A 23,467-nucleotide genomic window follows, 5' to 3' on the forward strand; every position below is an offset into this window, starting at 1 on the left:
ACACAGATATCATTTGCCCAAGACTTGAGTTCCAGAAATTTAACCATTAGGGCAAGTAAATTAATAATGATATCTACATTTGCAGAATGCTTTATTGCTTATAAATAATTTCTGTAAATGTTGCTCATTTAATCCTCACAAATATTATATAACAGATGTATTACCATCCGAGGTGACAGAGGCTCTGAGGTGTCAAGTGATTTGTCCAACTTTATTCAACTGGTAATAAATCTAGGACTCAAAGCTAGATTCAAGCCATGTCTTTTGACTCCAGGTCTAGCGTTTTCCCTTTATTGTAGTGGAGCTTATCTGAGGTTTAAAGGCACATAATAAAGGAGAACAACAAATGATAAGTCAGATGATTTTGTGGCACAGTCGTTTCGTATGGGCCCAGTGACACATATCTGGGTTTAAATTAGAATTTCTAAACGTGGACCTCAATTCCACATAAAATGGGGTCAGCAGTACCTACTGCACGTGGTTAGAGTGAGAATTAAACAAATATATGGAATATGAGGGTGTATAAATATATATTTATTAGTGGTTGGCAAAGTAATTGGTACAAAACAAGTATGCAAAAATTGAAAATTTCATGACTTTGGGGAAAGTTGTAAATAAGTCAGATTTGGAAAAGGTATCAAACATGGACTGACTCACATTTGACGAGGCTGTGAACACCAGGTAGCAACAAATATTAGTTACAATTCTGGGATGTTAGGTCATGTGATAAGTGCTGATGGTAGTGGACTTTAGGTAATAATTCATTCAACTGAGGATACATAAATAAGCCTAGAAGGACATTTAAACAATGCCCTTAAACAGAAAAGAAAATACATAATTTTCTCATGAATGGAGATGCTGCATATCACTTTCTAGCTACCGCCTGTTAAATGTTTTATTCACCAGTTATGTGTAAAGAGCAAAACCCATGCACAACAGATGGCAGCCCAAATCTGCTTTCTGTAAAATTGTTTTCCTCCCACTCGTGAGAGCCCAGGGATGTACTGACTCGAGTGTTGCAGATGAAGCCTCAGCACTATTTCACAGCGTGACTCGGAGACCAACTATATTCTCCTCGTTGGTGAGAGCCAAGCATTAAAACATGGACTGAATTCACGGATCTAAAGGCAATTTCTGTGCAATTTGGAAAAATCCATTTGATACCCATTAAGTCCGTGATAGCAATCAAGGTTGTAAAACAAAGTAGTTAGCCCTAGCGGGTTTGGCTCACTGAATAGAGAGTCAGCCTGCAGACTAAAGGGTCCCAGATTCTATTCCTGTCAAGGGCACGTATCACAGTTGCAGGCTCAATCCCCGGCCCTGGTCGGAGCACCTGTGGGAGGCAACAAATCAATGTGTCTCTCTCACATTGATGTTTCTCTCTGTGCCTCTCCCTCCCCCTTCTACTCTCTCTAAAATAAATAAATAAATAAATAAATAAATAAATAAATAAATAAATAAATAATCAATCAATGGAAAAATATCCTTGTGTCAGGAACAAACCAAACAACCAAAAAAACCCAAAGTAGTTAAATTTATGTAGCCAACACCAACCAATTCAGGAAGCAGGAAATGGCAAACAAAGCTTGATGCCTCTATTTTCCTTTATCCCCAGACATTCCAATCATAGCAAGTTGACTTGCTAAATAACCCTTATGTCCATGCACTTCTCTCTGTCTTAGTCTAAACCAGTGATGGCGAACCTATGACACCTCTGACACGTGAACTCATTTTTTTGGTTGATTTTTCTTTGTTAAATGGCATTTAAATATATAAAATAAATATCAAAAATATAAGTCTTTGTTTTACTCTGGTTGCAAATATCAAAACATTTCTACATGTGACACGGCACCAGAGTTAAGTTAGGGTTTTTCAAAATGCTGATACGCCGAGCTCAAAAGGTTCGCCATCGCTGGTCTAAACCAACATCATCTATTTCTTGGCCTCCCCACATTTGACCTAGACCCTCTTCATTGAAGTCTGAGAGAATTCTGCAAATGCAGACTTCATCCTGTCTCTGCCACCCCCGCCATTCCTGCTGCTTAAAAGCCTTTAATGGCTTCCTTTTGTTCCTGTGATAAAGGTCCAAACACTTAATATGGTCATTAAGGCGCAATGTTTTTAGTTACTACAGTGTATTTAGTTATCAGGGTTCTTAGTTTCCAACAACAACAATTTAAAGAGCAAAAACAATTTATTGAAAGAAAATGGCCTGTAGGAAGAAATCGACTCTGGCCCATTCAGACAAGAACAAAGTTTACAAAAGGATGTGAGCCACCAGGATGGCTGGGGGCCAAAGTGAGGAAATGGTGCTGCAGCTTGCACTGCTAACACCCTGGAAGCCACTGCTGGAGACACTGTCACATCTGCCCAGAGAAGAGAATTCTTCACTGTTCTGCTCCAGCTCCAGATCCATATACTGGATTGTTCCTGACATGAAGGGCCTCAATAAATATTTCATAAATTAATGAAGTGATCTTCAATACGGAAGATTGTGCTTTAAATAGTCTAATTCTTGCGCCTTTAATAACTAAGATAGGGAAATTATGCCTTCCTTCTTCCTTATCAGACGGGGTCTTCCCTAGTTTCCTTTTTGTCCAACTAGCAAAATGGCCTGTGATCATCAAGTATCTGAGGCCCTGCCAAGATTGAGCTAAAATTTTAAAATTTTGCCCAAAGTTTCTTCTGCTCAGTTAATTTTTTTTGGTAATTTTTGAGAGCTCATTCTATGGCATATACGTAGAAAGCTAACATTAAAAAAAAAAAAAAAAAAAAAAAAGTTAAAAAAGAAAGCTAATGTTCTCAGGCTTCATGACAACCAGAAAGTTTAAACCACAATACACAGCAAGCATTTCAGTTTAAATCTTTTGCCTTTGTGCTACTAGTATATTAAAATACGCCCTGAGATGAATCACATGGTACCTGACAGCCCCTATTTGTATGGAAAATACACTAATGGATCCTGTCCGTACAGAAAGTAAAAGTGAAGTCAGATTTGTTTGTTCTATCTGGGTTTATCTGGATTCAGCATCTAAAAACACTGATTTCCACTGTCGTGAAGGGAATAAAATGGAGGCTGAACAGAAATGGCTGGTGTGCAAGGTCAGTTATCAAACAATCCACCAGAGGAAGGCAGGTGTAAGCCAGGACTGGCTGGTCAGAGTCAAGGTAATGCTAAGGGCTAATAAGAGGCGTTTACAGAAGCCCCTGCGCCTTTTCAAAGGAGTCCAAGGCTCAGCTCTACCCAGGCCCCCAGAACTCAAGCCAACCTATGGGAAACAGACGCAACATCCTCCAGATGTTATTTCCACTCGTGGATTGTGTTTATGTGTCTGCTTTTTGGCTTGTATTTGTTTATACTGGCCAGGGCTCTATCAGGCCTAAAGCCCCTCTTTATAACAAACATTTTATAATGCTGCCTCTGCTATCCTGAAATGAAATGCATGGGTAATATAATTTACCCAAAACATTTGTAAACCAACATAATGATCTAACTATACAACAAAGGATAAATAAAACACACTTATAATAAAATAATATATATCAGAATGTAAACTCTTAGGCACTCAGAGGCTCAGACCTATGGGTACTATCACTGTGAATCCAACAACCACAAGTTTGATCAGGTACTGGAGATGCACAAACCATGGGCACTGTTAGCTGAGCCATGAGTTTTCAAAATAATGAATGCTTCTTAGTAATGCTCCCAGCAAACAATGTTTAATCTTCTCTTGGCTCACATAGTAGTTACATTCCTAGAACATTTAGTGAACTTAAAAATATATAGAACTTTATATAAAACTTGGGGCCCAGTACACGAATTCACGCACCTTGAAAGAAACTGTGGGCCACGAGGCTGCAGTGGGCACAGGAGCGGGTCTTGGCCCATCCTCCGCACCCCTGCCCGGCCCCTCCCACCACAGCCCCCGGTCCTGATCTGCCAGCAGCCCTGCAGATGGCATGGAGTGATTTGGGCCAGCACCAGCAGTGGGTATGTGCAGGGCCAGCGTTGTCTGCGGGTGCAAGCCATGGCTGCTGCCCTGATTGCCCCTCAGGAGCAGGGGGAGGTAGAAAAGCCCTCAGGGGCGATCCTGGCTGGCAGCCAATGTTAGCACCCTCTGACAGTGCTGAGTGATCGGGGCTGACACAGGGCAACACAGCGGGTGTGAGCACCAGGCAGGACCACAGTGCATAGGAGCAAAGAATTTTCAGTAACCACCAGAGGCTCGCCCCTATGACAGCGACCCAGCAACCGGTGCCCCGCCTGGGTCTGGTGCCCCCACTGAACTGCTCAACCATCCCGCAGTGGCCAACACCACTGCTGCCTGCTGCCGACACCGCCATGTTCTGCATGCGTCCCCTCGTGGTCAGCACACATCATAGCAACTGGTTGTTGAAACAAAATCTTTTTTAAGAAAAGAAAGCTTATGAGAACGATACAGGAACAGCTCACCGAATTGAAGGATGAGCCAAAAAAGTGTATCATTTAGGATTAAGTTCCACTAAACATAATAGAAAACCCATAGCAGTGGCTTAAACAAGATACAATTTTAATTCTCTCTCACATAAACTGAGCCTGGGGACAAGAAGTCTAGGACCCTGGAACCCAGGGGCATTCTGCTCATTGGACACATCTTAGGGTGTAGCCCTGGTTCTCAAGGCCCAAACTGGCAACAGGATGCAAGAAAGGATGAAGAACCAGGCAAATCTCAACTATCTTCTAAGGAAGGTTCTCAGAAAAATCACAAGACAATTCTACTTATACTTCATTCTCCAAAACTTGGTCGCATGGCCATGCCTAGATTCAGGAAGGCTGCGAAGATGGTTATTCTGGGTGTTCATGTGACCAGCTGAAAATTCCATTACTAAAGAAGAGGATGGATATTGGATGATAACTAGTAATCAATGCCTCACGTGGGAAAAGGGAGAACCAGGCTGCTCTGCAGTCTCAGTTGACAACATAGTTTGTGCATATTCAGTGTTGATAGCATTGGGGGTTCATGACTACGTTGTGCTGCAGTCCAACTGTGCTCTTGGCTGTTTAGCCTTCCTTGGTATAGTTGGCTGAATAATGGCTCCCCAAAGATATCTACGTCCTAATTCCTGGAACCGGTAAATATGTTCCCTTACGTGGTATAAGGAACTTCAAAGATGTGATCAAATTAAGCCTCATGAGATGGAGAGGTTATCCAGGATTATTGGATATGCTTAAAGTCTTCACAAGATTACTTTTAAGAAGGAAGCAGGAGATCAGAGGGAGAGATGTGTCAATGTAATCAGAAGGTTAGAAGGATAAGAGGAAGAGGCAGCCTCTAGAACAGTGATGGCAAACCTTTTGAGCTTGGCCTGTCAGAATTTTGAAAAACCCTAACTTAACTCTGGTACCGTGTCACATGTAGAAATTTTTTGATATTTGCAACCATAGTAAAACAAAGATTTATATTTTTGATATTTATTTTATACTAGAGGCCCGGTGCACAAAAATTTGTGCACTCGGGGGAAGGGGGGGTCCCTCAGACCGGCCTGTGTCCTCTTGCAGTCTGGGACCCCTCAGGAGATAACGACCTGCTGGCTTAGGCCTGCTCCTGGGTGGCAGAGGGCAGGCCCAATCCCTAGGTGCAGCCCCTGGTCGGGCTCAGAGCAGGGCCGATTGGGGAGTTGGGGTGCTTTCCCCTGTCATGCACAGAGCAGGGCAGATTGGGAGGTTGCGATGCCACCCTCAGTCACGCTCAGGGTAGGGCCAATTGGGGGGTTGGGGCAGCATCTCCTGTCACACTCAAGGCAGGGTCGATGGGGAGGTTGTGGCGCCACCCCCTGTCACGCATAGAGCAGGGCCCATCAGGGGGGTTGGGGCTCCATACCCTGTCATGCACAGAGCAGGGTCAATCAGGGAGTTGGGGAGCTCCCCCCCTGTCACTCACAGAGTAGGGCCAATAGGGGAGTTGGGGCACCGCCCCCTGTCACACTCAGGGCAGGGTGGATCAGGGGGTTGGGGAGCCGCCCTCTATCACCCACAGAGCAGGGCCGATCAGGTGGTTGGGGCGCCGCCACTCTCATACTCAGGGCAGGGCCGATGGGGAGGTTATGTATCTACCCCGTCACACACAGAGCAGGGCCCATGGGGGGCAGGGGGGTTGGGGCCCCGCCCCCTGTCACACACAGAGCCACAGGGCGATCAGGGGTTTGGGGGCTGGCCCCAGTCACGCTGATCCCGGTGCCGGGAGACCTTGCGGCTCCGCTGATCCTGGTGTTGGGAGGCATATTACCCTTTTACTATATAGAATAGAGGCCTGGTACATGGGTGGGGCTGGCTGGTTTGCCCTGAAGGGTGTCCTGGATCAGGGTGGGGGTCCCCACTGGGGTGCCTGGCCAGTCTGGCTGAGGGGCTGAGGGCTGTTTTCAGGCTGGGACTGAAGCTCCCAACCGCTCCTTTTTTTCTTCTTTTTTTTATTCTGGACCAGCTTTAGCTCTGAGGCCTCGGCTGCTGAAAATAGGTTTCTGGCCTTTGTTTACTGTCTGTATTTGATACAATGTTGCGGTCCGGCTGGCTGAAGCCCCGCTGAGTAAAGCAGGTTTCTGGGGTTTTTTTAGCTTCTATATTCGCAACATAGTTGCTTAGAGTTGCAGCTGAGAGGCCGGCAAGTCAGGCGGGGAACGTTGGAGTTCTCCGTCACTGAAGCAAGCAAGCCTCCCTGTTCGCATCAGCTGCCTGGCTGCCGGCCGCCATCTTGGCTGCCAGTTAATTTGCATATCTCGGCCCTACTCTGTGAGTGACAGGGGGATTAGCCAATGGGAAGGGTAGCGGTCGTATGCCAATTACCATGTTTCTCTTTTATTAGTGTAGATATTTAAATGCCATTTAACAAAGAAAAATCAACCAAAAAAATGAGTTCGTGTGTCACCTCTGACATGTGTGTCATAGGCTCGCCATCACTGCTCTAGAAATTGCAAAAGGCAAGGAAATAGATTTTTCCCTGAAGCTACCAGAAAGAATGGATCTTAATTTTATACTTCTGACATCCAGAACTATAAGAAAACTAGAGGCCCGGTGCACAAAAATTTGTGCACTCAGGGGGGGAGGGGGGTCCCTCAGCCTGGCCTGTGCCCTCTCGCAGTCTCGGACCCCTCGGGAGAGAACGACCTGCTGGCTTAGGCCTGCTCCCGGGTGGCAAAGGGCAGGCCCAATCCCTAGGTGCAGCCCCTGGTCGGGCTCAGAGCAGGGCCGATTGGGGAGTTGGGGCACCGCCACCTGTCATACACAGAGCAGGGCGATCGAGAGGTTGTGATTCCACCCTCAGTCACGCTCAGGGTAGGGCCAATTGGGGGGTTGGGGCATCATCTCCTGTCACACTCAAGGCAGGGTCGATGGGGAGGTTGCGGCGCCGCCCCTTGTCATGCACAGAGCAGGGCCCATCAGGGGGTTGGGGCGCTGCCCCCTGTCACTCACAGAGCAGGGCCATCAGGGGGTTGGGGGATTTCCCCCTGTCACTCACAGAGCAGGGCCATCAGGGGGTTGGGGCATTTCCCCCTGTCACTCACAGAGCAGGGCCAATCAGGGGGTTAGGGCATTTCCCCCTGTCACTCACAGAGCAGGGCCATCAGGGGGGTTGGGGCTCTTTACCCTGTCACGCACAGAGCAGGGCCGATAAGGGGGTTGGGGCTCTGCCCCCTGTCACTCACAGAGCAGGGCCATCAGGGAGGTTGGGGCTCTTTACCCTGTCACACACAGAGCAGGGCCAATCAGGGGGTTGGGGTGCCGCCACTCTCACACTCAGGGCAGGGCCGATGGGGAGGTTATGGCTCTACCCCGTCACACACAGAGCAGGGCCCGTGGTGGGGCGGGGAGGTTGGGGCGCCGCACCCTGTCACACACAGAGCCGCAGGGCGATCAGGGGGTTTGGGCGCTGCCCCCTGTCACGCTGATCCCGGTGCTGGGAGGCATACTACGCTTTTACTATATAGGGTAGAGGCCTGGTACATGGGTGGGTGCCAGCTGGTTTGCCCTGAAGGGTGTCCTGGATCAGGGTGGGGGTCCCCACTGGGGTGCCTGGCCAGCCTGGGTGAGGGGATGATGGCTGTTTGCAGCTGGTCACACACCCTTCAGGGTTGGGGTCCCCACTGGGGTGCCTGGGTGAGGGGCTGAGGGCTGTTTGCAGCTGGTCACACACCCTTCAGGGTGGGGGTCCCCACTGGGGTGCCTGGCCAGTCTGGCTGAGGGGCTGAGGGCTGTTTTCAGGCTGGGACTGAAGCTCCCAACCGCTCCTTTTTTTCTTCTTTTTTTTATTCTGGACCAGCTTTAGCTCTGAGGCCTCGGCTGCTGAAAATAGGTTTCTGGCCTTTGTTTACTGTCTGTATTTGATACAATGTTGTGGTCCGGCTGGCTGAAGCCCCGCTGAGTAAAGCAGGTTTCTGGGGTTTTTTTAGCTTCTATATTCGCAACATAGTTGCTTAGAGTTGCAGCTGAGAGGCCGGCAAGTCAGGCGGGGAACGTTGGAGTTCTCCGTCACTGAAGCAAGCAAGCCTCCCTGTTCGCATCAGCTGCCTGGCTGCCAGCCACCATCTTGGCTGCCAGTTAATTTGCATATCTCGGCCCTACTCTGTGAGTGACAGGGGGATTAGCCAATGGGAAGGGTAGCGGTCGTATGCCAATTACCATGTTTCTCTTTTATTAGTGTAGATATTTAAATGCCATTTAACAAAGAAAAATCAACCAAAAAAATGAGTTCGTGTGTCACCTCTGACACGTGTGTCATAGGCTCGCCATCACTGCTCTAGAAATTGCAAAAAGGCAAGGAAATAGATTTTTCCCTGAAGCTACCAGAAAGAATGGATCTTAATTTTATACTTCTGACATCCAGAACTATAAGAAAACTAGAGGCCCGGTGCACAAAAATTTGTGCACTCAGGGGGGGAGGGGGGTCCCTCAGCCTGGCCTGTGCCCTCTCGCAGTCTCGGACCCCTGGGGAGAGAACGACCTGCTGGCTTAGGCCTGCTCCCGGGTGGCAAAGGGCAGGCCCAATCCCTAGGTGCAGCCCCTGGTCGGGCTCAGAGCAGGGCCGATTGGGGAGTTGGGGCACCGCCACCTGTCATACACAGAGCAGGGCGATCGAGAGGTTGTGATTCCACCCTCAGTCACGCTCAGGGTAGGGCCAATTGGGGGGTTGGGGCACCATCTCCTGTCACACTCAAGGCAGGGTCGATGGGGAGGTTGCGGCGCCGCCCCTTGTCATGCACAGAGCAGGGCCCATCAGGGGGTTGGGGCGCTTCCCCCTGTCACTCACAGAGCAGGGCCATCAGGGGGTTGGGGCATTTCCCCCTGTCACTCACAGAGCAGGGCCATCAGGGGGTTGGGGCATTTCCCCCTGTCACTCACAGAGCAGGGCCAATCAGGGGGTTAGGGCATTTCCCCCTGTCACTCACAGAGCAGGGCCATCAGGGGGGTTGGGGCTCTTTACCCTGTCACGCACAGAGCAGGGCCGATCAGGGGGTTGGGGCACTGCCCCCTGTCACTCACAGAGCAGGGCCATCAGGGAGGTTGGGGCTCTTTACCCTGTCACACACAGAGCAGGGCCAATCAGGGGGTTGGGGTGCCGCCACTCTCACACTCAGGGCAGGGCCGATGGGGAGGTTATGGCTCTACCCCGTCACACACAGAGCAGGGCCCGTGGTGGGGCGGGGAGGTTGGGGCGCCGCACCCTGTCACACACAGAGCCGCAGGGCGATCAGGGGGTTTGGGCGCTGCCCCCTGTCACGCTGATCCCGGTGCTGGGAGGCATATTACCCTTTTACTATATAGGGTAGAGGCCTGGTACATGGGTGGGTGCCAGCTGGTTTGCCCTGAAGGGTGTCCTGGATCAGGGTGGGGGTCCCCACTGGGGTGCCTGGCCAGCCTGGGTGAGGGGATGATGGCTGTTTGCAGCTGGTCACACACCCTTCAGGGTTGGGGTCCCCACTGGGGTGCCTGGGTGAGGGGCTGAGGGCTGTTTGCAGCTGGTCACACACCCTTCAGGGTTGGGGTCCCCACTGGGGTGCCTGGCCAGCCTGGGTGAGGGGCTGAGGGTTGTTTGCAGCTGGTCACACATCCTTCACAGTGGGGGTCCCCACTGGGGTGCCTGGCCAGTCTGGGTGAGGGGCTGAGGACTGTTTTTAGGCTGGTGGGTGACGGAAGCTCCCAACTGCTCCTTTTTTTCTTTTTTTAATTCTGGGCCAGCTTTAGCTCTGAGGCTCCAGCTCTTAGGCCTCCGCTGCTGAAAGTAGGTAATCAAAACAATGTATAACTCCAGCTCTGACTCCAGCTCTGAGATCCCAGCTCGCTGAAAGCATCTATATTTGTTACAATGTTTCTTAAACTGCAGGCTCAGAGGCCTGCAACGGCAGGCAGGCAACGTTGGAGTCCTCCGTCACTGAAGCAACCAAGCCTCATGTTAGTTTCAAGCTGCCTGGCTGCTGGCCGTCATCTTGGCTGACAGTTAATTTGCATATCTCCCTGATTAGCCAATGGGAAGGGTAGCGGTCATACGCCAATTACCATGTTTCTCTTTTATTAGATTAGATAACTGTGTTTTGTTTTGAACCACTACATTTATGGTAATTTGTTACAGCAGCAGTAGGAAACTAATACACTTGATAACTGATTATTCTCTGAGCCTGATTCTAAAGCATTCTCATAAATTTCATGAACTCCTAATAAACATGGTCTCAGTAAATCCCTTTTCTGTTGAAGCTAATCAGAGTTGGTTTCTATTATGTCCGACAAAGAACCCAGCCTGGTATAATCATAGACAATCCCTCTAGGGCAGTGGTTCTCAACCTTCTGGCCCTTTAAATACAGTTCCTCATGTTGTGACCCAACCATAAAATTATTTTCGTTGCTACTTCATAACTGTAATGTTGCTACTGTTATGAATCGTAATGTAAATATCTGATATGCAGGGGTCGCCTAAGGGTCATTCAACCACCAAGGGGGTCTTGACCCACAGGTTGAGAACCGCTGCTCTAGGTGCTACCAATAAGAAAAGTCAGCACCATCAGCAGCCTTTGACTCCTTTACTCAGGAGCCACATTCCCATTAGAACAAAATCAATTTTCCAGATTAGATCACTTGCCTACTGTGATCAGAGGACTGAGGTCCTATGATTGGCAGCCCCATCAGAACAACAAGGACTGGGGCAGGGGCAGGTCACTCAAAGTAATAAGGCAGGAGCATTGGAGATCTTGCTCCCCGGCATGTTGTCAGTTTGGCTCAAATAAACTCATTTTTTTTAAAAAGTAAGAAGGCAAGTGCTTTCATCAGAATAAGTAGGAAAATAATAATGGCCAGTCAAAACCAACATATTTTTACTATTTTAATATTTCAGAGACTTATCTATGAGCTGCTTGCCAACTTCCAGTTAAATATGGCAGATTACCTCTTTCTTTCTGAAATTCCACCAAAAAGTGATTTAAACCTTCAGGGCAAATAGGAAATGAATAATGGCAGACAAAAACAACAAATTTTTGAAAGCTGGGAAACAGATGGAAGACTGGTAACAGATATTGCTGAGCAAAAAAACCTAAGTACCTACAGCTATTCTGAAAAATTTAAGGACTTAGAAAAGCATGAGTACTTCCTGTGCATAAAAAGAAGCATTTTATGTCTCATTATTAAATGTGGGTAAACAGAGAATTTGATAAAATTCTGTCTTATAAATACATAATATGTTTGAACAAATAAATTAGTATACCCTACTTACCTCTGGAGAAAATTGTTAGGTTATTAAAAATATAAGTAGATAACCAATAACTATGAGATATTTGAGGCAATTCTCTAATATCAACAACAAATCCTAGGGAAAATAAAAATAATGGAAGGAGCGGAACAAAACTATTAAAACCTGTAATTGATATCATCAGAGAGCAAAATTTTATGTTCATGAGACAAGAAGAGAATGATTGTTTTTAAAAAAATCAGAAGAGCCCTGACTGGTTTGGCTCAGTGGATGGAGCGTCGGCCTGGAGACTCAGGGGTCCCGGGTTCAATTCCAGTCAAGGGCATGTACCTTGGTTGCGGGCACATCCCCAGTAGGGAGTGTGCAGGAGGCAGCTGATCGATGTTTCTCTCTCATCGATGTTTCTAACTCTCTATCCCTCTCCCTTCCTCTCTGTAAAAAAATCAATAAAATATATTTTAAAAAATCAGAAGAAAACATTTATGGAAATGAAAAATAAGGTCTTAAAACGAACAAAACAATAAAAGTATTAGAAGAGAAAGGCAAGGAAATATTCCAGATAATAAAATCAAGAGATAAAAAAGATGGACAATGGGGGGGGGGGGTATGAGGGGAATAAGAGGCTTAAAGGTTCATTCCAGAATGTCCAACATCTGCCTGATAGGATTTCCCGAAAGAGAACAAACAAGGAAAAAAACACTGCAGTGTAGACATGCAATTTCAGATCAAAAGGACCCACTAAATACCAGCCCACTGAATAATAAAAGACTTATACCAAGTCACGGAATAAAAATCTAAGAATCAACTAAAACTTCTAGGAGGTTGCGGGAGGAGTGATCACAGGATCAGGAATCGGAACAGACATCAAACTTCTCACTAGCAACAGAGTTCAGAAAACAATAAAGCAATACCTTTCCAGTTCTGAGCGGAAACCAATTTCATCCTAGGATTCTATCCCTACCCTTAAGTAACAATCAACAGTGAATATGAACACTCAAGGACACCCAGGCACCTTTTCTCAGGAAGTACTGAAGGATGGGTGTCAGCAAAATGAGGGACCTAACCAAAAAGAAGAAAACATGGAAGCAGGGAAACATGAAATGTCCCACATAAAAATAATAAAGGGTCATTGGTTCTAGGCAGTAACAAGTCCAGACAGACGCAGGAGTTCAGAGATAATCAACTGATTATCTGAAATGTTAAATGTAGTATTGATAAGCAACTGAAAAATCTAATAAAGCATTTGGTTACATTGATAGAAAACTGATAAGATGAGAAGGTAGGCAACTCTTAACTCGAAAGAAAACAAAAGGTGTACAAATGAAAGGAAAATAGTCAGAGTATATACTACCCAACTTACCAATGACCAATACTTACATAGTAAATACCAAATAGTGGGTTAACTAGAAATTGGGCTAGAATTATATTAAGAGGATGAAGGGAAGTATATGTGTGTGGGGAGTTAGTAAAGTTTACAATTTATAAATCAAGAAATAGCAGTAGCTATAGGCATATTATAGCAGGAAAAAGTGCCAAAGATTTAAAAGCCTCAGCTGGGAATAAGGAGGTAGCACTGCCTTTTTCTGTCTTTCTTTTTTAAAATATAAGCTTTGTAGTATTATTTAATATTCTATATACCTTACTATTTTGATAAATAATTATAGAACCAACGAGAATAAATCCAGAGATTTTTCACATTTCAGCGTTGTATCATGCATTAATGCCTACACTCCATTTAGTGCAAATTCTCTTCTGAGATCCAGCATCTGCTGAGTTTAGTTAATTATTGCTCCATATGCCTGTTGCTCCTCAGCAACCAATATTTGAATTTTTAAAGAATCACACACAATGGGAAAAACATTCTCTTCTATATTTGTGTGTGATTATTGAATATCCCAAAACATGAAATAGGACTTTAAAATATTTGTTTTCCAAATGTTCATTTATTCCCCGTATTTACTATACATGCCACCTCTGCTTGGCCCTTGAAACCAAGGGAGAAGCCTCCCTTGCTTTGCTCTGCCTTGACCTGGTTCTCACTCAGTCGCCTTGAAGGTTGTGACTTCATTACATCATTCAGGGCCTTCTCTGCTCTAACTCCAAATGTATATAATTTCCACATTTCACCTTAAAAGTTACCAACTATTCAGTGTTGACAACAATATTGAACATATTTTTGCTAACAATAAATGTATGTATTGAAGGAGTTTATAAATTCAGGACCTATGCACAATCTAGAATAAATACACTTTTACATAATAAAATGTTCTTTTCTGAGAGATGGAACAAAGTCTGTCAGTGACTAAGTGACAGTAAACAGCTATCTTAGAATTGAATTAATTAAATGTAGTAGACTCAGTAGGCAATTCCTTTTCTCCTTTTTAAAGTATTGATTTCTTTACATTGGCATTTCCTCCTCAAAATGTTTCTAATTGACAAATTCTGCCATGAGAGGGTATTTTATATATCAAAGCTTTCTGAAGAAAAGAAGATATATTCATTAAAATTCAGTTCGGTGAAAGCCTGGGGTGGGGCTGGAGCCTGGAGGAGAGGGCAATCGGGGGGAAATGGAGGACATCTTAATACTCAACAATAAAGATAAATTAAAAACAAGCACAGTACTTATGTTGAAGACTTACTTTATCAAATTGCTGATTTTAAGAAAGCAGTTGAAAAAAAAAGAAAGCAGTAGAGAAGCAAATAAAATGTTCTCAATCCATGGTTTTTCACTCACAATTATGACTCGGCCCAAAACAAACTCTGGCACTTGTACAGATTTAGAACTGGAAAACAAATATGAGATGTCTGGCTAGAAAGCAAAATGTGAGAACAGTAAGAAAAATTTCATCACCAGGAAAATCCAAGGGTCAGGATGCATAGTTATCTCATGAAATCAATTAACCTAGACAGTATAGTTTATGGTTCAAGTAGAAATTCATGTGTCTTTGTGCCGACCCATGAAATAGAGGGAAAAACACACTAGAAAGCTGCTTTACCTGAATTATTTGGATAACAACTATAATTTCCATTTAATTTTGCTAACTGAACTAATTTTTTAGTGTAGGGAAGGTTTGGGTAAAGCATTTGTCATAGACTGCTCCCTAGTGTTCCTAACATAAGAATCGACAGATAATGTGGAAGAAACCTGTTAAAGAATAGGTGACAGGTGGAAAATAAAATGCCTTCAGGCACCACATTCAATATAACTACTGTTTTCTTTTTAGGGGGGGTTCTTGTACTTTATTTATTTTTTATGTTTTTGTTAATCCTCATGTGAGGACATTTTTTCCATTGATTCATTGATTGATTTTTTATTTTATTTTTTTTAGAGAGAGTGGGAGAGGGAGAGACAGAGAGAAACATCCATGTGAGAAGACACATTCATTGGTTGCCTTCCCTACCCCGACCAGACCTGGGGATCGAGCCTGCAACTGAGGTATGTGCCCTTTACCGGAATCAAACCCAGGACTCTTCAATCTGTGGGCAGATGCTCTAGCCAAGACGGGTAGGGCATACCTACTGTTTTCTTAACAAAAAAAATCTGGATCTGGATAAGCAGAAATGCTTTTTGGGGAAAATGAGTAACTTGAACTGTCCCAGAAAATCCAGAATGTGTCATTGAAAATATACATCATTATAAACACAGGAGAGACACCATTCAATCACAGAATACAACAGCGTTCCATTTTATGCTCATTTAATCATCTGGAATTCAACTGCACATTCTCAGCAATTTTTAAAAAAAGAGAAATGGAAATGGAAGTAGTATAGGCAAATGTGCTTTTGTTAAACTCAATGAGCATGTCCCCTTGCTGATGGATACAATCAAACCTACACTGCTCTATGGATGTTGACAAACCTGTAGAAAGAATGTATGATTTTATTTAAACTGTATCCTCGACCACAGGCAAAGAAGTGGGAAGCATCACCCGTGTCACCAGGCCACGAGTGGCGAAGCCTTATTTGCTGCTTATTAGCTTGACGATGACTAGCTTCACCAGTGGCTTGCCTGGTCCCACTCTCCAATAACACACTAACCCTCTTCAAAGCAGGGCCTCCCCTGTGGTCAAGCTGATGGAAGAGGGCTAGTTTTTTCACGCTGTTCCCTGCAGAGCCTACCCAATGGATATGTCAGTTATATTAATCCAGAAAGAGCACACATTTTGAAAATAGAGGAATCTGGATTTGGATAATTTACTTCTCTAGGCTTCAGTGTCTATGTCTATAAAATGAGAGAAATGAAATCTACATTACAGTTGACCCTGGATCAACACAAGGGTTAGGAGCACCAAACCCCCAACAAGTCCAAAATCCATATATAACTTTTGACTCCTCAGAAATTTAACCACTGCCCTGGCCAGGTAGCTCAATTGGTTAGAGCATCATCCCAACATATCAAGGTTTTGAGATCCATCCCTGGTCAGGGCACATACAAGAAGCAACCAGTGAATGCATAAGGAACAAATAGATGTTTGTTTGTTTGATTGATTATATTTTTATTGATTTCAAAGAAGAAGAGAGATGATGAGAGAAAATCATTGATTAGCTGCCTCCTGCACGCCCTTACTGGGGACCAGGCCTGAAACACTGCATTTATCAATTATCTTTAATACCTGAGTGATGGAGCTAAACTCAAGGTTAAACATTTAGAGAGAGGTGGAAGACCAACTTTCCCTGCATATACAACCGTGGAGTTAGCCTTGGTTGGGAGAAAAAACCCACCTCCCACATCTTGGGGACAATTTTGTCATCCTAGCAATTGAAGAGTTTTCTTCCAGAACTGTGCCTCAACTTTCCTGGGGGAGTTTTTTGTGTGTTTTTTTTTTAATCACATTATGGTAGCCAAGTTATTTCCATTAAGTAGAATACTCATTGCATATTTAATATATTAACAACTTTTTAAAAAACCCATTATACATTTTAAAAATTTGTTCTCAACTTCAGAAATATTTTTAAAAGAACAAGTACTGCCAAAGACTACTTTTAATTATAGTAATAAGCAAGGAACTAATAGGGGTATTCAGTCAAAATGTAAGAAAATGCTTCCACTCCACCTCACTTCTACATTTCATTCCTCAGCCCAAAACATATTCCAATACAATACCATCAATTTATGCACGACAAGGTGATAATTAATATGTAGAGCGAGCAAAATGGGTCTGGTGATTTTTGTTTGATATGCAATTTCTTTGGTTGGGAATTTTGCATTGAATAACAGTATGGCAAATAAAATGAGGGAAGTATTTTCAGTAGCAAGTTGCCTTTATATGGGCATATTTCTACATTCTAAAATAATATCTCTATTATCTTGGTTAGGGTTCATCTCTTTTAAATCTATAAGAAATATGCAATGTCTGAGTGTGTGTGATGATTCACAAATTTGAAATAACACCTACTCTACTTCAGTTCTGGCACAAAATGTGTCAGTGAGGCCTGAAATTAAGAAAATTATCTTGCACCCAGCTGGTGTGGCTCAGTGGTTGAGCATCAACCTATGAACCAGGAGGTCATGGTTCTATTCCCGGTCAGGTCATATGCTGGGTGGGCTCAATCCCCAATGTGGGGTGTGCAGGAGGCACCTGGTCAATGATTCTCTCTCATCATTGATGTTTCTCTCTCTCTCTCTCTACCTCTCCTTTCCTCTCTGAAATAAATAAAAAGATATTTTTTTAAAATTATCTTGGTCCATCTTGCCACAAGGATGGTGACATCAACATACACAGCCAGAGTAGAAATGTCTTGGCAAAAATGAGTTCAGAAGCCCTGACTGGTTTGGCTCAGTGGATAGAGCATTGGCCTGTGGACTGAAGGGTCCCAGGTTCAATTCCAGTCAAGGGCATGTACCTTGGCTGCGGGCACATCCCCAGTGGGAGGGGTGCAGGAGGCAGCTGATCGATGTTTCTCTCTCATTGATGTTTCTAACTCTCTATCCCTCTGTTAAAAAATCAATAAAATATATTTTTTAAGAAAACTGATCTATGCCAGTACTGGCTGTGCCGTGTCACCTAGATCTTTGTCATTGATAATAACACTAGTAACATCTACTGAATATTGCTCTATTCTTTCAGTCTTTGCACAATCCTGTGACATGGGTACTACCATAGTACCTATTTTTTAAAATATATTTTTATTGATTTCAGACAGGAAAGGAGAGGGAGAGAGAGACAGAAACATCAATGATGAGAATCATTGATCAGCTGCCTTCTGCATGCCTCACACTGGGGATCGAGCCCTCAATCCAGGCATGTGCCCTGACCAGGAATCAAACTGTGACCTCCTGGTCAACACTCAACCACTGAGCCATGCCAGCCAGGCCATAGTACCTATTTTACAGATGAGGAGAGGTTAAATACATTCCCAAGATCATACAGCTAGCCAGTGGGAGAGCTGGGGTTTGAATCCAAGTCTCTCAAATATTCACTCTCCTGACCAGGACTGGCTACATATTTTGAAGGGCCCATTGCAAAATAAAAATGTGAGGGTCCTTGTTCAAGAATTGTTAATAATTTCAAGATGGTGACAGCAGGGTCTATGACTGAGCATGGAGCCCTTCTAAGCACAGGGCCCTGATCACCCGGGTTGTACACTCATGAAGCTGGCTATGCTCAGAGCTATATCACTTCCCTCCATCACGACTCAACCTAATTCAGCAAATACTTTGTCCAAGCCACAGCTCCATATAAGAGGTCCCTCGGGGGTTCATGAGAGGCTCCTATTCTGCCTGGACACAAACAATACTTATTACTTATATTTATTAATATAATGCTCAACAGCAAAAAATATCCCATAATTTTATGTTTTGAATATCAAGCCTTCTCTTTGGTTGACTCCCTAAGACCTCCCTTTTAATTAGTCTGTTTCCTCTTTTCAAAAAAAATAACTGTAGCCATTTTCCACTGTACTTTTAAGCATAGAATATCACAGTCGCGCATTGCTCCTTCCTGCTGTGACTGTTTGCAGGAGCTTCATCCTAATGATGGGAAAAGGCCTCAAAGTCTTGTAATTGTAGGGCCCTGATTAATGAACTCTGCCTCTCAGGATCTTCTTTTGAAGATCTTTCCAAACCTTTCATTTGGCACCTTCATTCAAGTGGAATGTCTGAAGCTTGGTGGATGGCGTGTTTTAGTGTAAACCTTTTACTGTCCAACACATGCCCTGAGAACAAAGGGAGTTTGTTTGCAGAGGGTACGGAGTAATTGGGACATGACGTTTACACTTCTAGGGACAGGACTGGGCTGAGTGTGTATATCTGTGGAGGAACTGGGGGGCAAGGGGGAGGTGATGGAGGTGGAAGACAAAAGAGAGAGAAAGCATGATCTCTGCCCCTGGTGGGGGCTGCTATGGAATTTGATGCCCAGCCCCAGACTCTCCCATCCTCCCATCCTTTTTACTGTGATTTCCTTTTCCACAAGGAATGTTGGCTATTCCTGTATTTAATTTCTTCCTAATATAGATCAAGGAGGAAGGAACCACAGGCAACTGCCACCTGGGACTTCACACTTTAGGACTTAAATGTGGACTCCTGGGATTGCTGCCTCCCTACCTTTTATGGATAAGGTTGGATGAGATTATAAAAACAATTTGTAAACTTGCCATAAAAAGAATAAGGCACAAGCAAGTATCTAGAACAGTAGTTCTCAATTGTATCAGACCCACTATCCCCTTTTTTTATAATGAAACATCCCCTTCACTGTCCTGAAATGAAATCCATATATGATATAATCTACCCACAGACACACAAAAGTTTAACTAACATAAGGCTCTAAGTGTAATAGGAGAAATAAAATTAGAGTTAAGGTTTATGTTCAAATAGTTATAAATAGGTTTTTCACCCACATCAGTGCCCTGGAGGATATTTGAAAGTTGGACAGGGCCTGGTGGGCATGGCTCAGTGGTTGAGTGTCGACCTATAAACAAGGAGGTCACGGTTCAATTCGGGGTCAGGGTACATGCCCGGGTTGTGGGCTCGATCCCCAGTTTGGGGTGTATAGGAGGCAGCTGATTGATGAGTCTCTCTCATTATTGATGTTTCTCTCTCTTTTTCCCTCTCCCTCTCCCTTCCTCTCTTAAGTCAATAAAAATATGTTTTTTAAAAAGAAAAAAAGAAAGCGTTAGCTGGTTTGGATCAGTGGATAAAGCATCAGCCTGTGGACTGAAGGGTCCCAGGTTCGATTCTGGTCAGGGGCACATGCCTGGGTTGCGAGCTCGATCCCCAGTAGGGGGCGTGCAGGAGGCAGTCAATCAATGATTCTCTCTCATCATTGATGTTTCTTCTTCTCTCCCTCTCCCTTCCTCTCTGAAATCAATAAAAAAAAAAATATTTAAAAAAGAAAAAAGAAAGTTGGGCAGGACAATTTCTTTGTTCTATGGAATTGTTTCGCACATCCGTCAATCTTGGCCCCCAGCCACCAGGTGGTATGCCTTCAATCATTGTGATAAGCAAAAATGCTCCCACAACCCACAGAACACGTCCTAAAAGGTGATACTGCCCCTGTTGAAAACCACTGGTCTCAGTAAGAGTGCCTGTTTTACCTTGGTTGGGATTTCCACGTATCAACACAAGATACGCTTGTCATACTCCCGGCAAAGAGCTCCAGGGCTTGGCAAGCCTGAAGTCAACAAGCGTGCCTTTTCTATTTGTATACAACTATTTTTAGGCCACTAGTTTTAAAATAGTACACACTTACACACCCCATATTCATCAAGGTCTCTAATCACGTAGAGTGATGAGGCTTTGGTCAGGGAGTGGCCCTGCTATGCATGTACTGATAGTTATGTAGAGTAAAGTAGAGGAAGCATTTATTTTGTGCCATATTTAAAACGTAGGAAGGTGGAAATGATGGGTGTGTCAATGTGGTAAGTTGCTAAGAAGGGCTAGTTGGCTTTGCACGTTGTTTCCTGGTCCTGGCTGACCCTCAATTAAAGGAGACTCTGAATTGTAAACATTTTTTTCCCTGGCCAAGGACAGGCACTAGTATTTGCTTCTTTTTCTGCCTGCTGAATACAAAATTGAGGCCAAACAGGGACCCAAAGGGAATAAGTCCCCTTACCAATATGCCCTTGACATACATCCCTAGTTAGGATCAATTGAAATATTTACCAGACACTTATAAAGCTACTGAGTTCTGGCCAAAAAGGGGAAAAAGGTATTTTGTGGAAACTTCTGTGAGTCACCCACCAGCATTTACCAAGAGGTCAGTGTTTTGCTGCCAGAATAAGCTAATATTTGAATGGAAGGTGACTTTTAAACAATCTAAGGGAATACTTAAACAGCAACATCCCTCTACACCATGACCTATAATATTACATTTGCCCCTTTTCATCCAAGAGTACGTTTGCTAGCTTAACCCCAAGTATGGTTTCTGGGTGGTAGTCCATCCTATATAATAAAAGCCTAATATGTGAATCAACCGAAAGGCAGAATGACCAGTGGAGCAACCGGTTGCTATGATGCGTACTGACCACCAGGGGACAGATGCTCAATGCAGGAGCTGCCCCCAGCCTGCAGGCCAGGCCAGCCAAGGAAGGTGCAAGCAGGGGGCACCTGACCACCCCGCCAGTCGCCCCACAGATCGGCCCTGACCACCAGCCAGGCCTAGGGACCCTACCCGTGCAAGAATTTCGTGCACTAGGCCTCTAGTTGAGAATAAAGTGGATTTCAAGTCTACATGTGTTTCAGGAAACCCCGATGACAGCTACGTGGCTCAGCTTCTGTGCCCTGAGAGGCTAATTAAAGCTCAATCATGAGATCCCAGCAAAGCAGATGGGAGGTTAGGGGGGACGGACCTGGACAAAATGGGATCCTAGAGGAGGAAACTGGCTTGTATTAAAAAGGCCCCCACCCCTTTTAAGGGCAATGCCACCTCAAACTTCTAATATCCCACCACCTATAACAGTTTAGATTCCCTGAACTTTCATATCGCTGATCATGTGGTACAGACCGTCCCCTGATCTTTCCTTCCTGGACATGTCACCAGGCATGCGGTAGACCTCCTTAGAGGAGAAACAAGGGGGCCAGAGAACAGCCTCATAGGACTCCTTTGAATGACTGCTCCCTTACGCAGTAAGCCCTTGGGACAACGAGGTTCTGATCCACATCAACAAAGCCTCAGGTCTCTGACCACAGAAACAGTTTTGGTTAAATTAGAGATAACATCTAGGCCTCACTTATGTTTTGGCTCCAGTCCCAGAAGAGCAGCAAAACTAGACAAAATGACGCCATGACTGACATCAGGACCAGCTGCAATGACTAATGACTCCCTACCCTGGTGCTGACCAATCAGTAGAGACCATGATCCTGAAAGGACACATCTGAAAAAGCTGATGAATTCTATTGAGATCCTCCCCGAGACCCCCCACCCCGCTAAAATCCCCACCTTTGGAAACTGATAAAACCCTTAATATAAAGGACCCAGTGAGTGCGCTCATGCACGAGCCCTCTCTCTCTCTCTCTCTCTCTGACTCCCCCCTTCCCCCCCTCTCTATTGATGGATTGGTGGGCACCAGAGCACGGGGTCATTATTCAATGCCGCTGGTCTTGACACCATGGCTGATTTTGTTGCTTCTGTGGGCCTGGAGCTGAAACATAACTAAGACATAGATTTTCTGTAGGGAGGAAAGGTCAGGAGGTCCAAACCTCTTGGCCAGCAATACGCTAGGGGAGGAAAAGTCACCCTGGGGGTGAGCTTCCACCCTACAACAGGTTGTCCATTGCTAGGCACCTGGGGCTTTCCAACCTGATGACCTTCTGTACCAGGCCCATCGTCCTTGCTCTGCTCATGTCTGTCCACCTGTCTACAACATAAACCACATGACCAACAATATACTATACTGGGGGAGGAAAGGTCACCCACCCTGCAATACTTGTGTTCCAAGGCTTTTGTATGTGTGTGTCTGTTTTTAATCCTCAACGAAGGATATGTTTTTGTTTCTTTTTTTTTTTAATTTTAGAGAGAAAGGAAAGAGGGAAGGAAGGGAAGGAGGGAAGAAGGGAGGGAGGGAGGGATGGAAAAAGGGAGGGGAAAAAAGAGAGGAAAATAACTAAGGATTTGAGAGAGAAACATCTATCGGTTACTTCCCGTATGTGCCCCAACCAGGGATGGAACCTACAACCTAGGTATGTGTCCTGACTGGGAATTGAACCCGAAACCAGAACAGCAGTTCCACAGATCTGGTGGTGATATGAATGGGTTTCTAATCTCTGATCCTTGTACAATCTGGATAGTCCACCATTAAAATCACTGACAAGACCATAATACAGCATAAAATATATAGGCAGCTTGAAAAAATGTAGTGAGAAAAACTTTCAAATCATAACTGTTGTGTTTTTCTTGTCAGTACCTGGCTCCAAGAGTGGTTCTTCAATATCCTAATTAAAAAAGAAACGAGAAAATAATGATCAACATAATTTGATGAACAAGAAGAGATCCAGAGACAAATGGCAAGGGGGGGGGAGGGATTAGAGAGCAACCAAAGGACTTGTATGCATGCATATTAGTGTATAGGATGACGCTCCAACCAATTGAGCCATCCAGTCAGGGGGAAACACTTTTTTTAAATAAATAAAATGTAATCAGTGGATCAAAACACTATGATATGCACTGTATTGTGAGGAGCATCAATGAGGGGGAGAAGCTACAAATTAAAAAAGAAAAAAGGGTTTGGATCCCATCCCTGAGAAAGCCAGTTAAGCAGCAGGAGCCTCTGAGCAGATGTGGAAACTGAACTGGTCTTGGAAGGAGAGATGTATAGGGAGTTGG

At 44.7% G+C, this 23,467-nt stretch overlaps 1 protein-coding gene across 2 annotated transcripts in view; it reads right to left on the bottom strand.

Annotated features, from left to right (window-relative positions):
- The window catches only part of ACYP2 (acylphosphatase 2), a 158,573-nt gene that overhangs the window by 118,772 nt on the left and 16,334 nt on the right, over positions 1-23,467 (bottom strand). Inside the window, exon 3 of one of the 2 annotated variants that reach the window (XM_036334563.1) lies at positions 23,049-23,076. The exons of the other annotated variant lie outside the window; for it this stretch is intronic. Within the exon in view, the coding sequence (XP_036190456.1) occupies positions 23,049-23,076 (28 nt within the window). The remainder of the gene's footprint in view (positions 1-23,048; positions 23,077-23,467) is intronic. 2 annotated transcript variants of the gene reach the window in all.

This window comes from Myotis myotis, unplaced genomic scaffold (genome assembly GCF_014108235.1).
Source record: "Myotis myotis isolate mMyoMyo1 unplaced genomic scaffold, mMyoMyo1.p scaffold_m19_p_14, whole genome shotgun sequence".
Classification (NCBI taxonomy): domain Eukaryota; kingdom Metazoa; phylum Chordata; class Mammalia; order Chiroptera; family Vespertilionidae; genus Myotis; species Myotis myotis.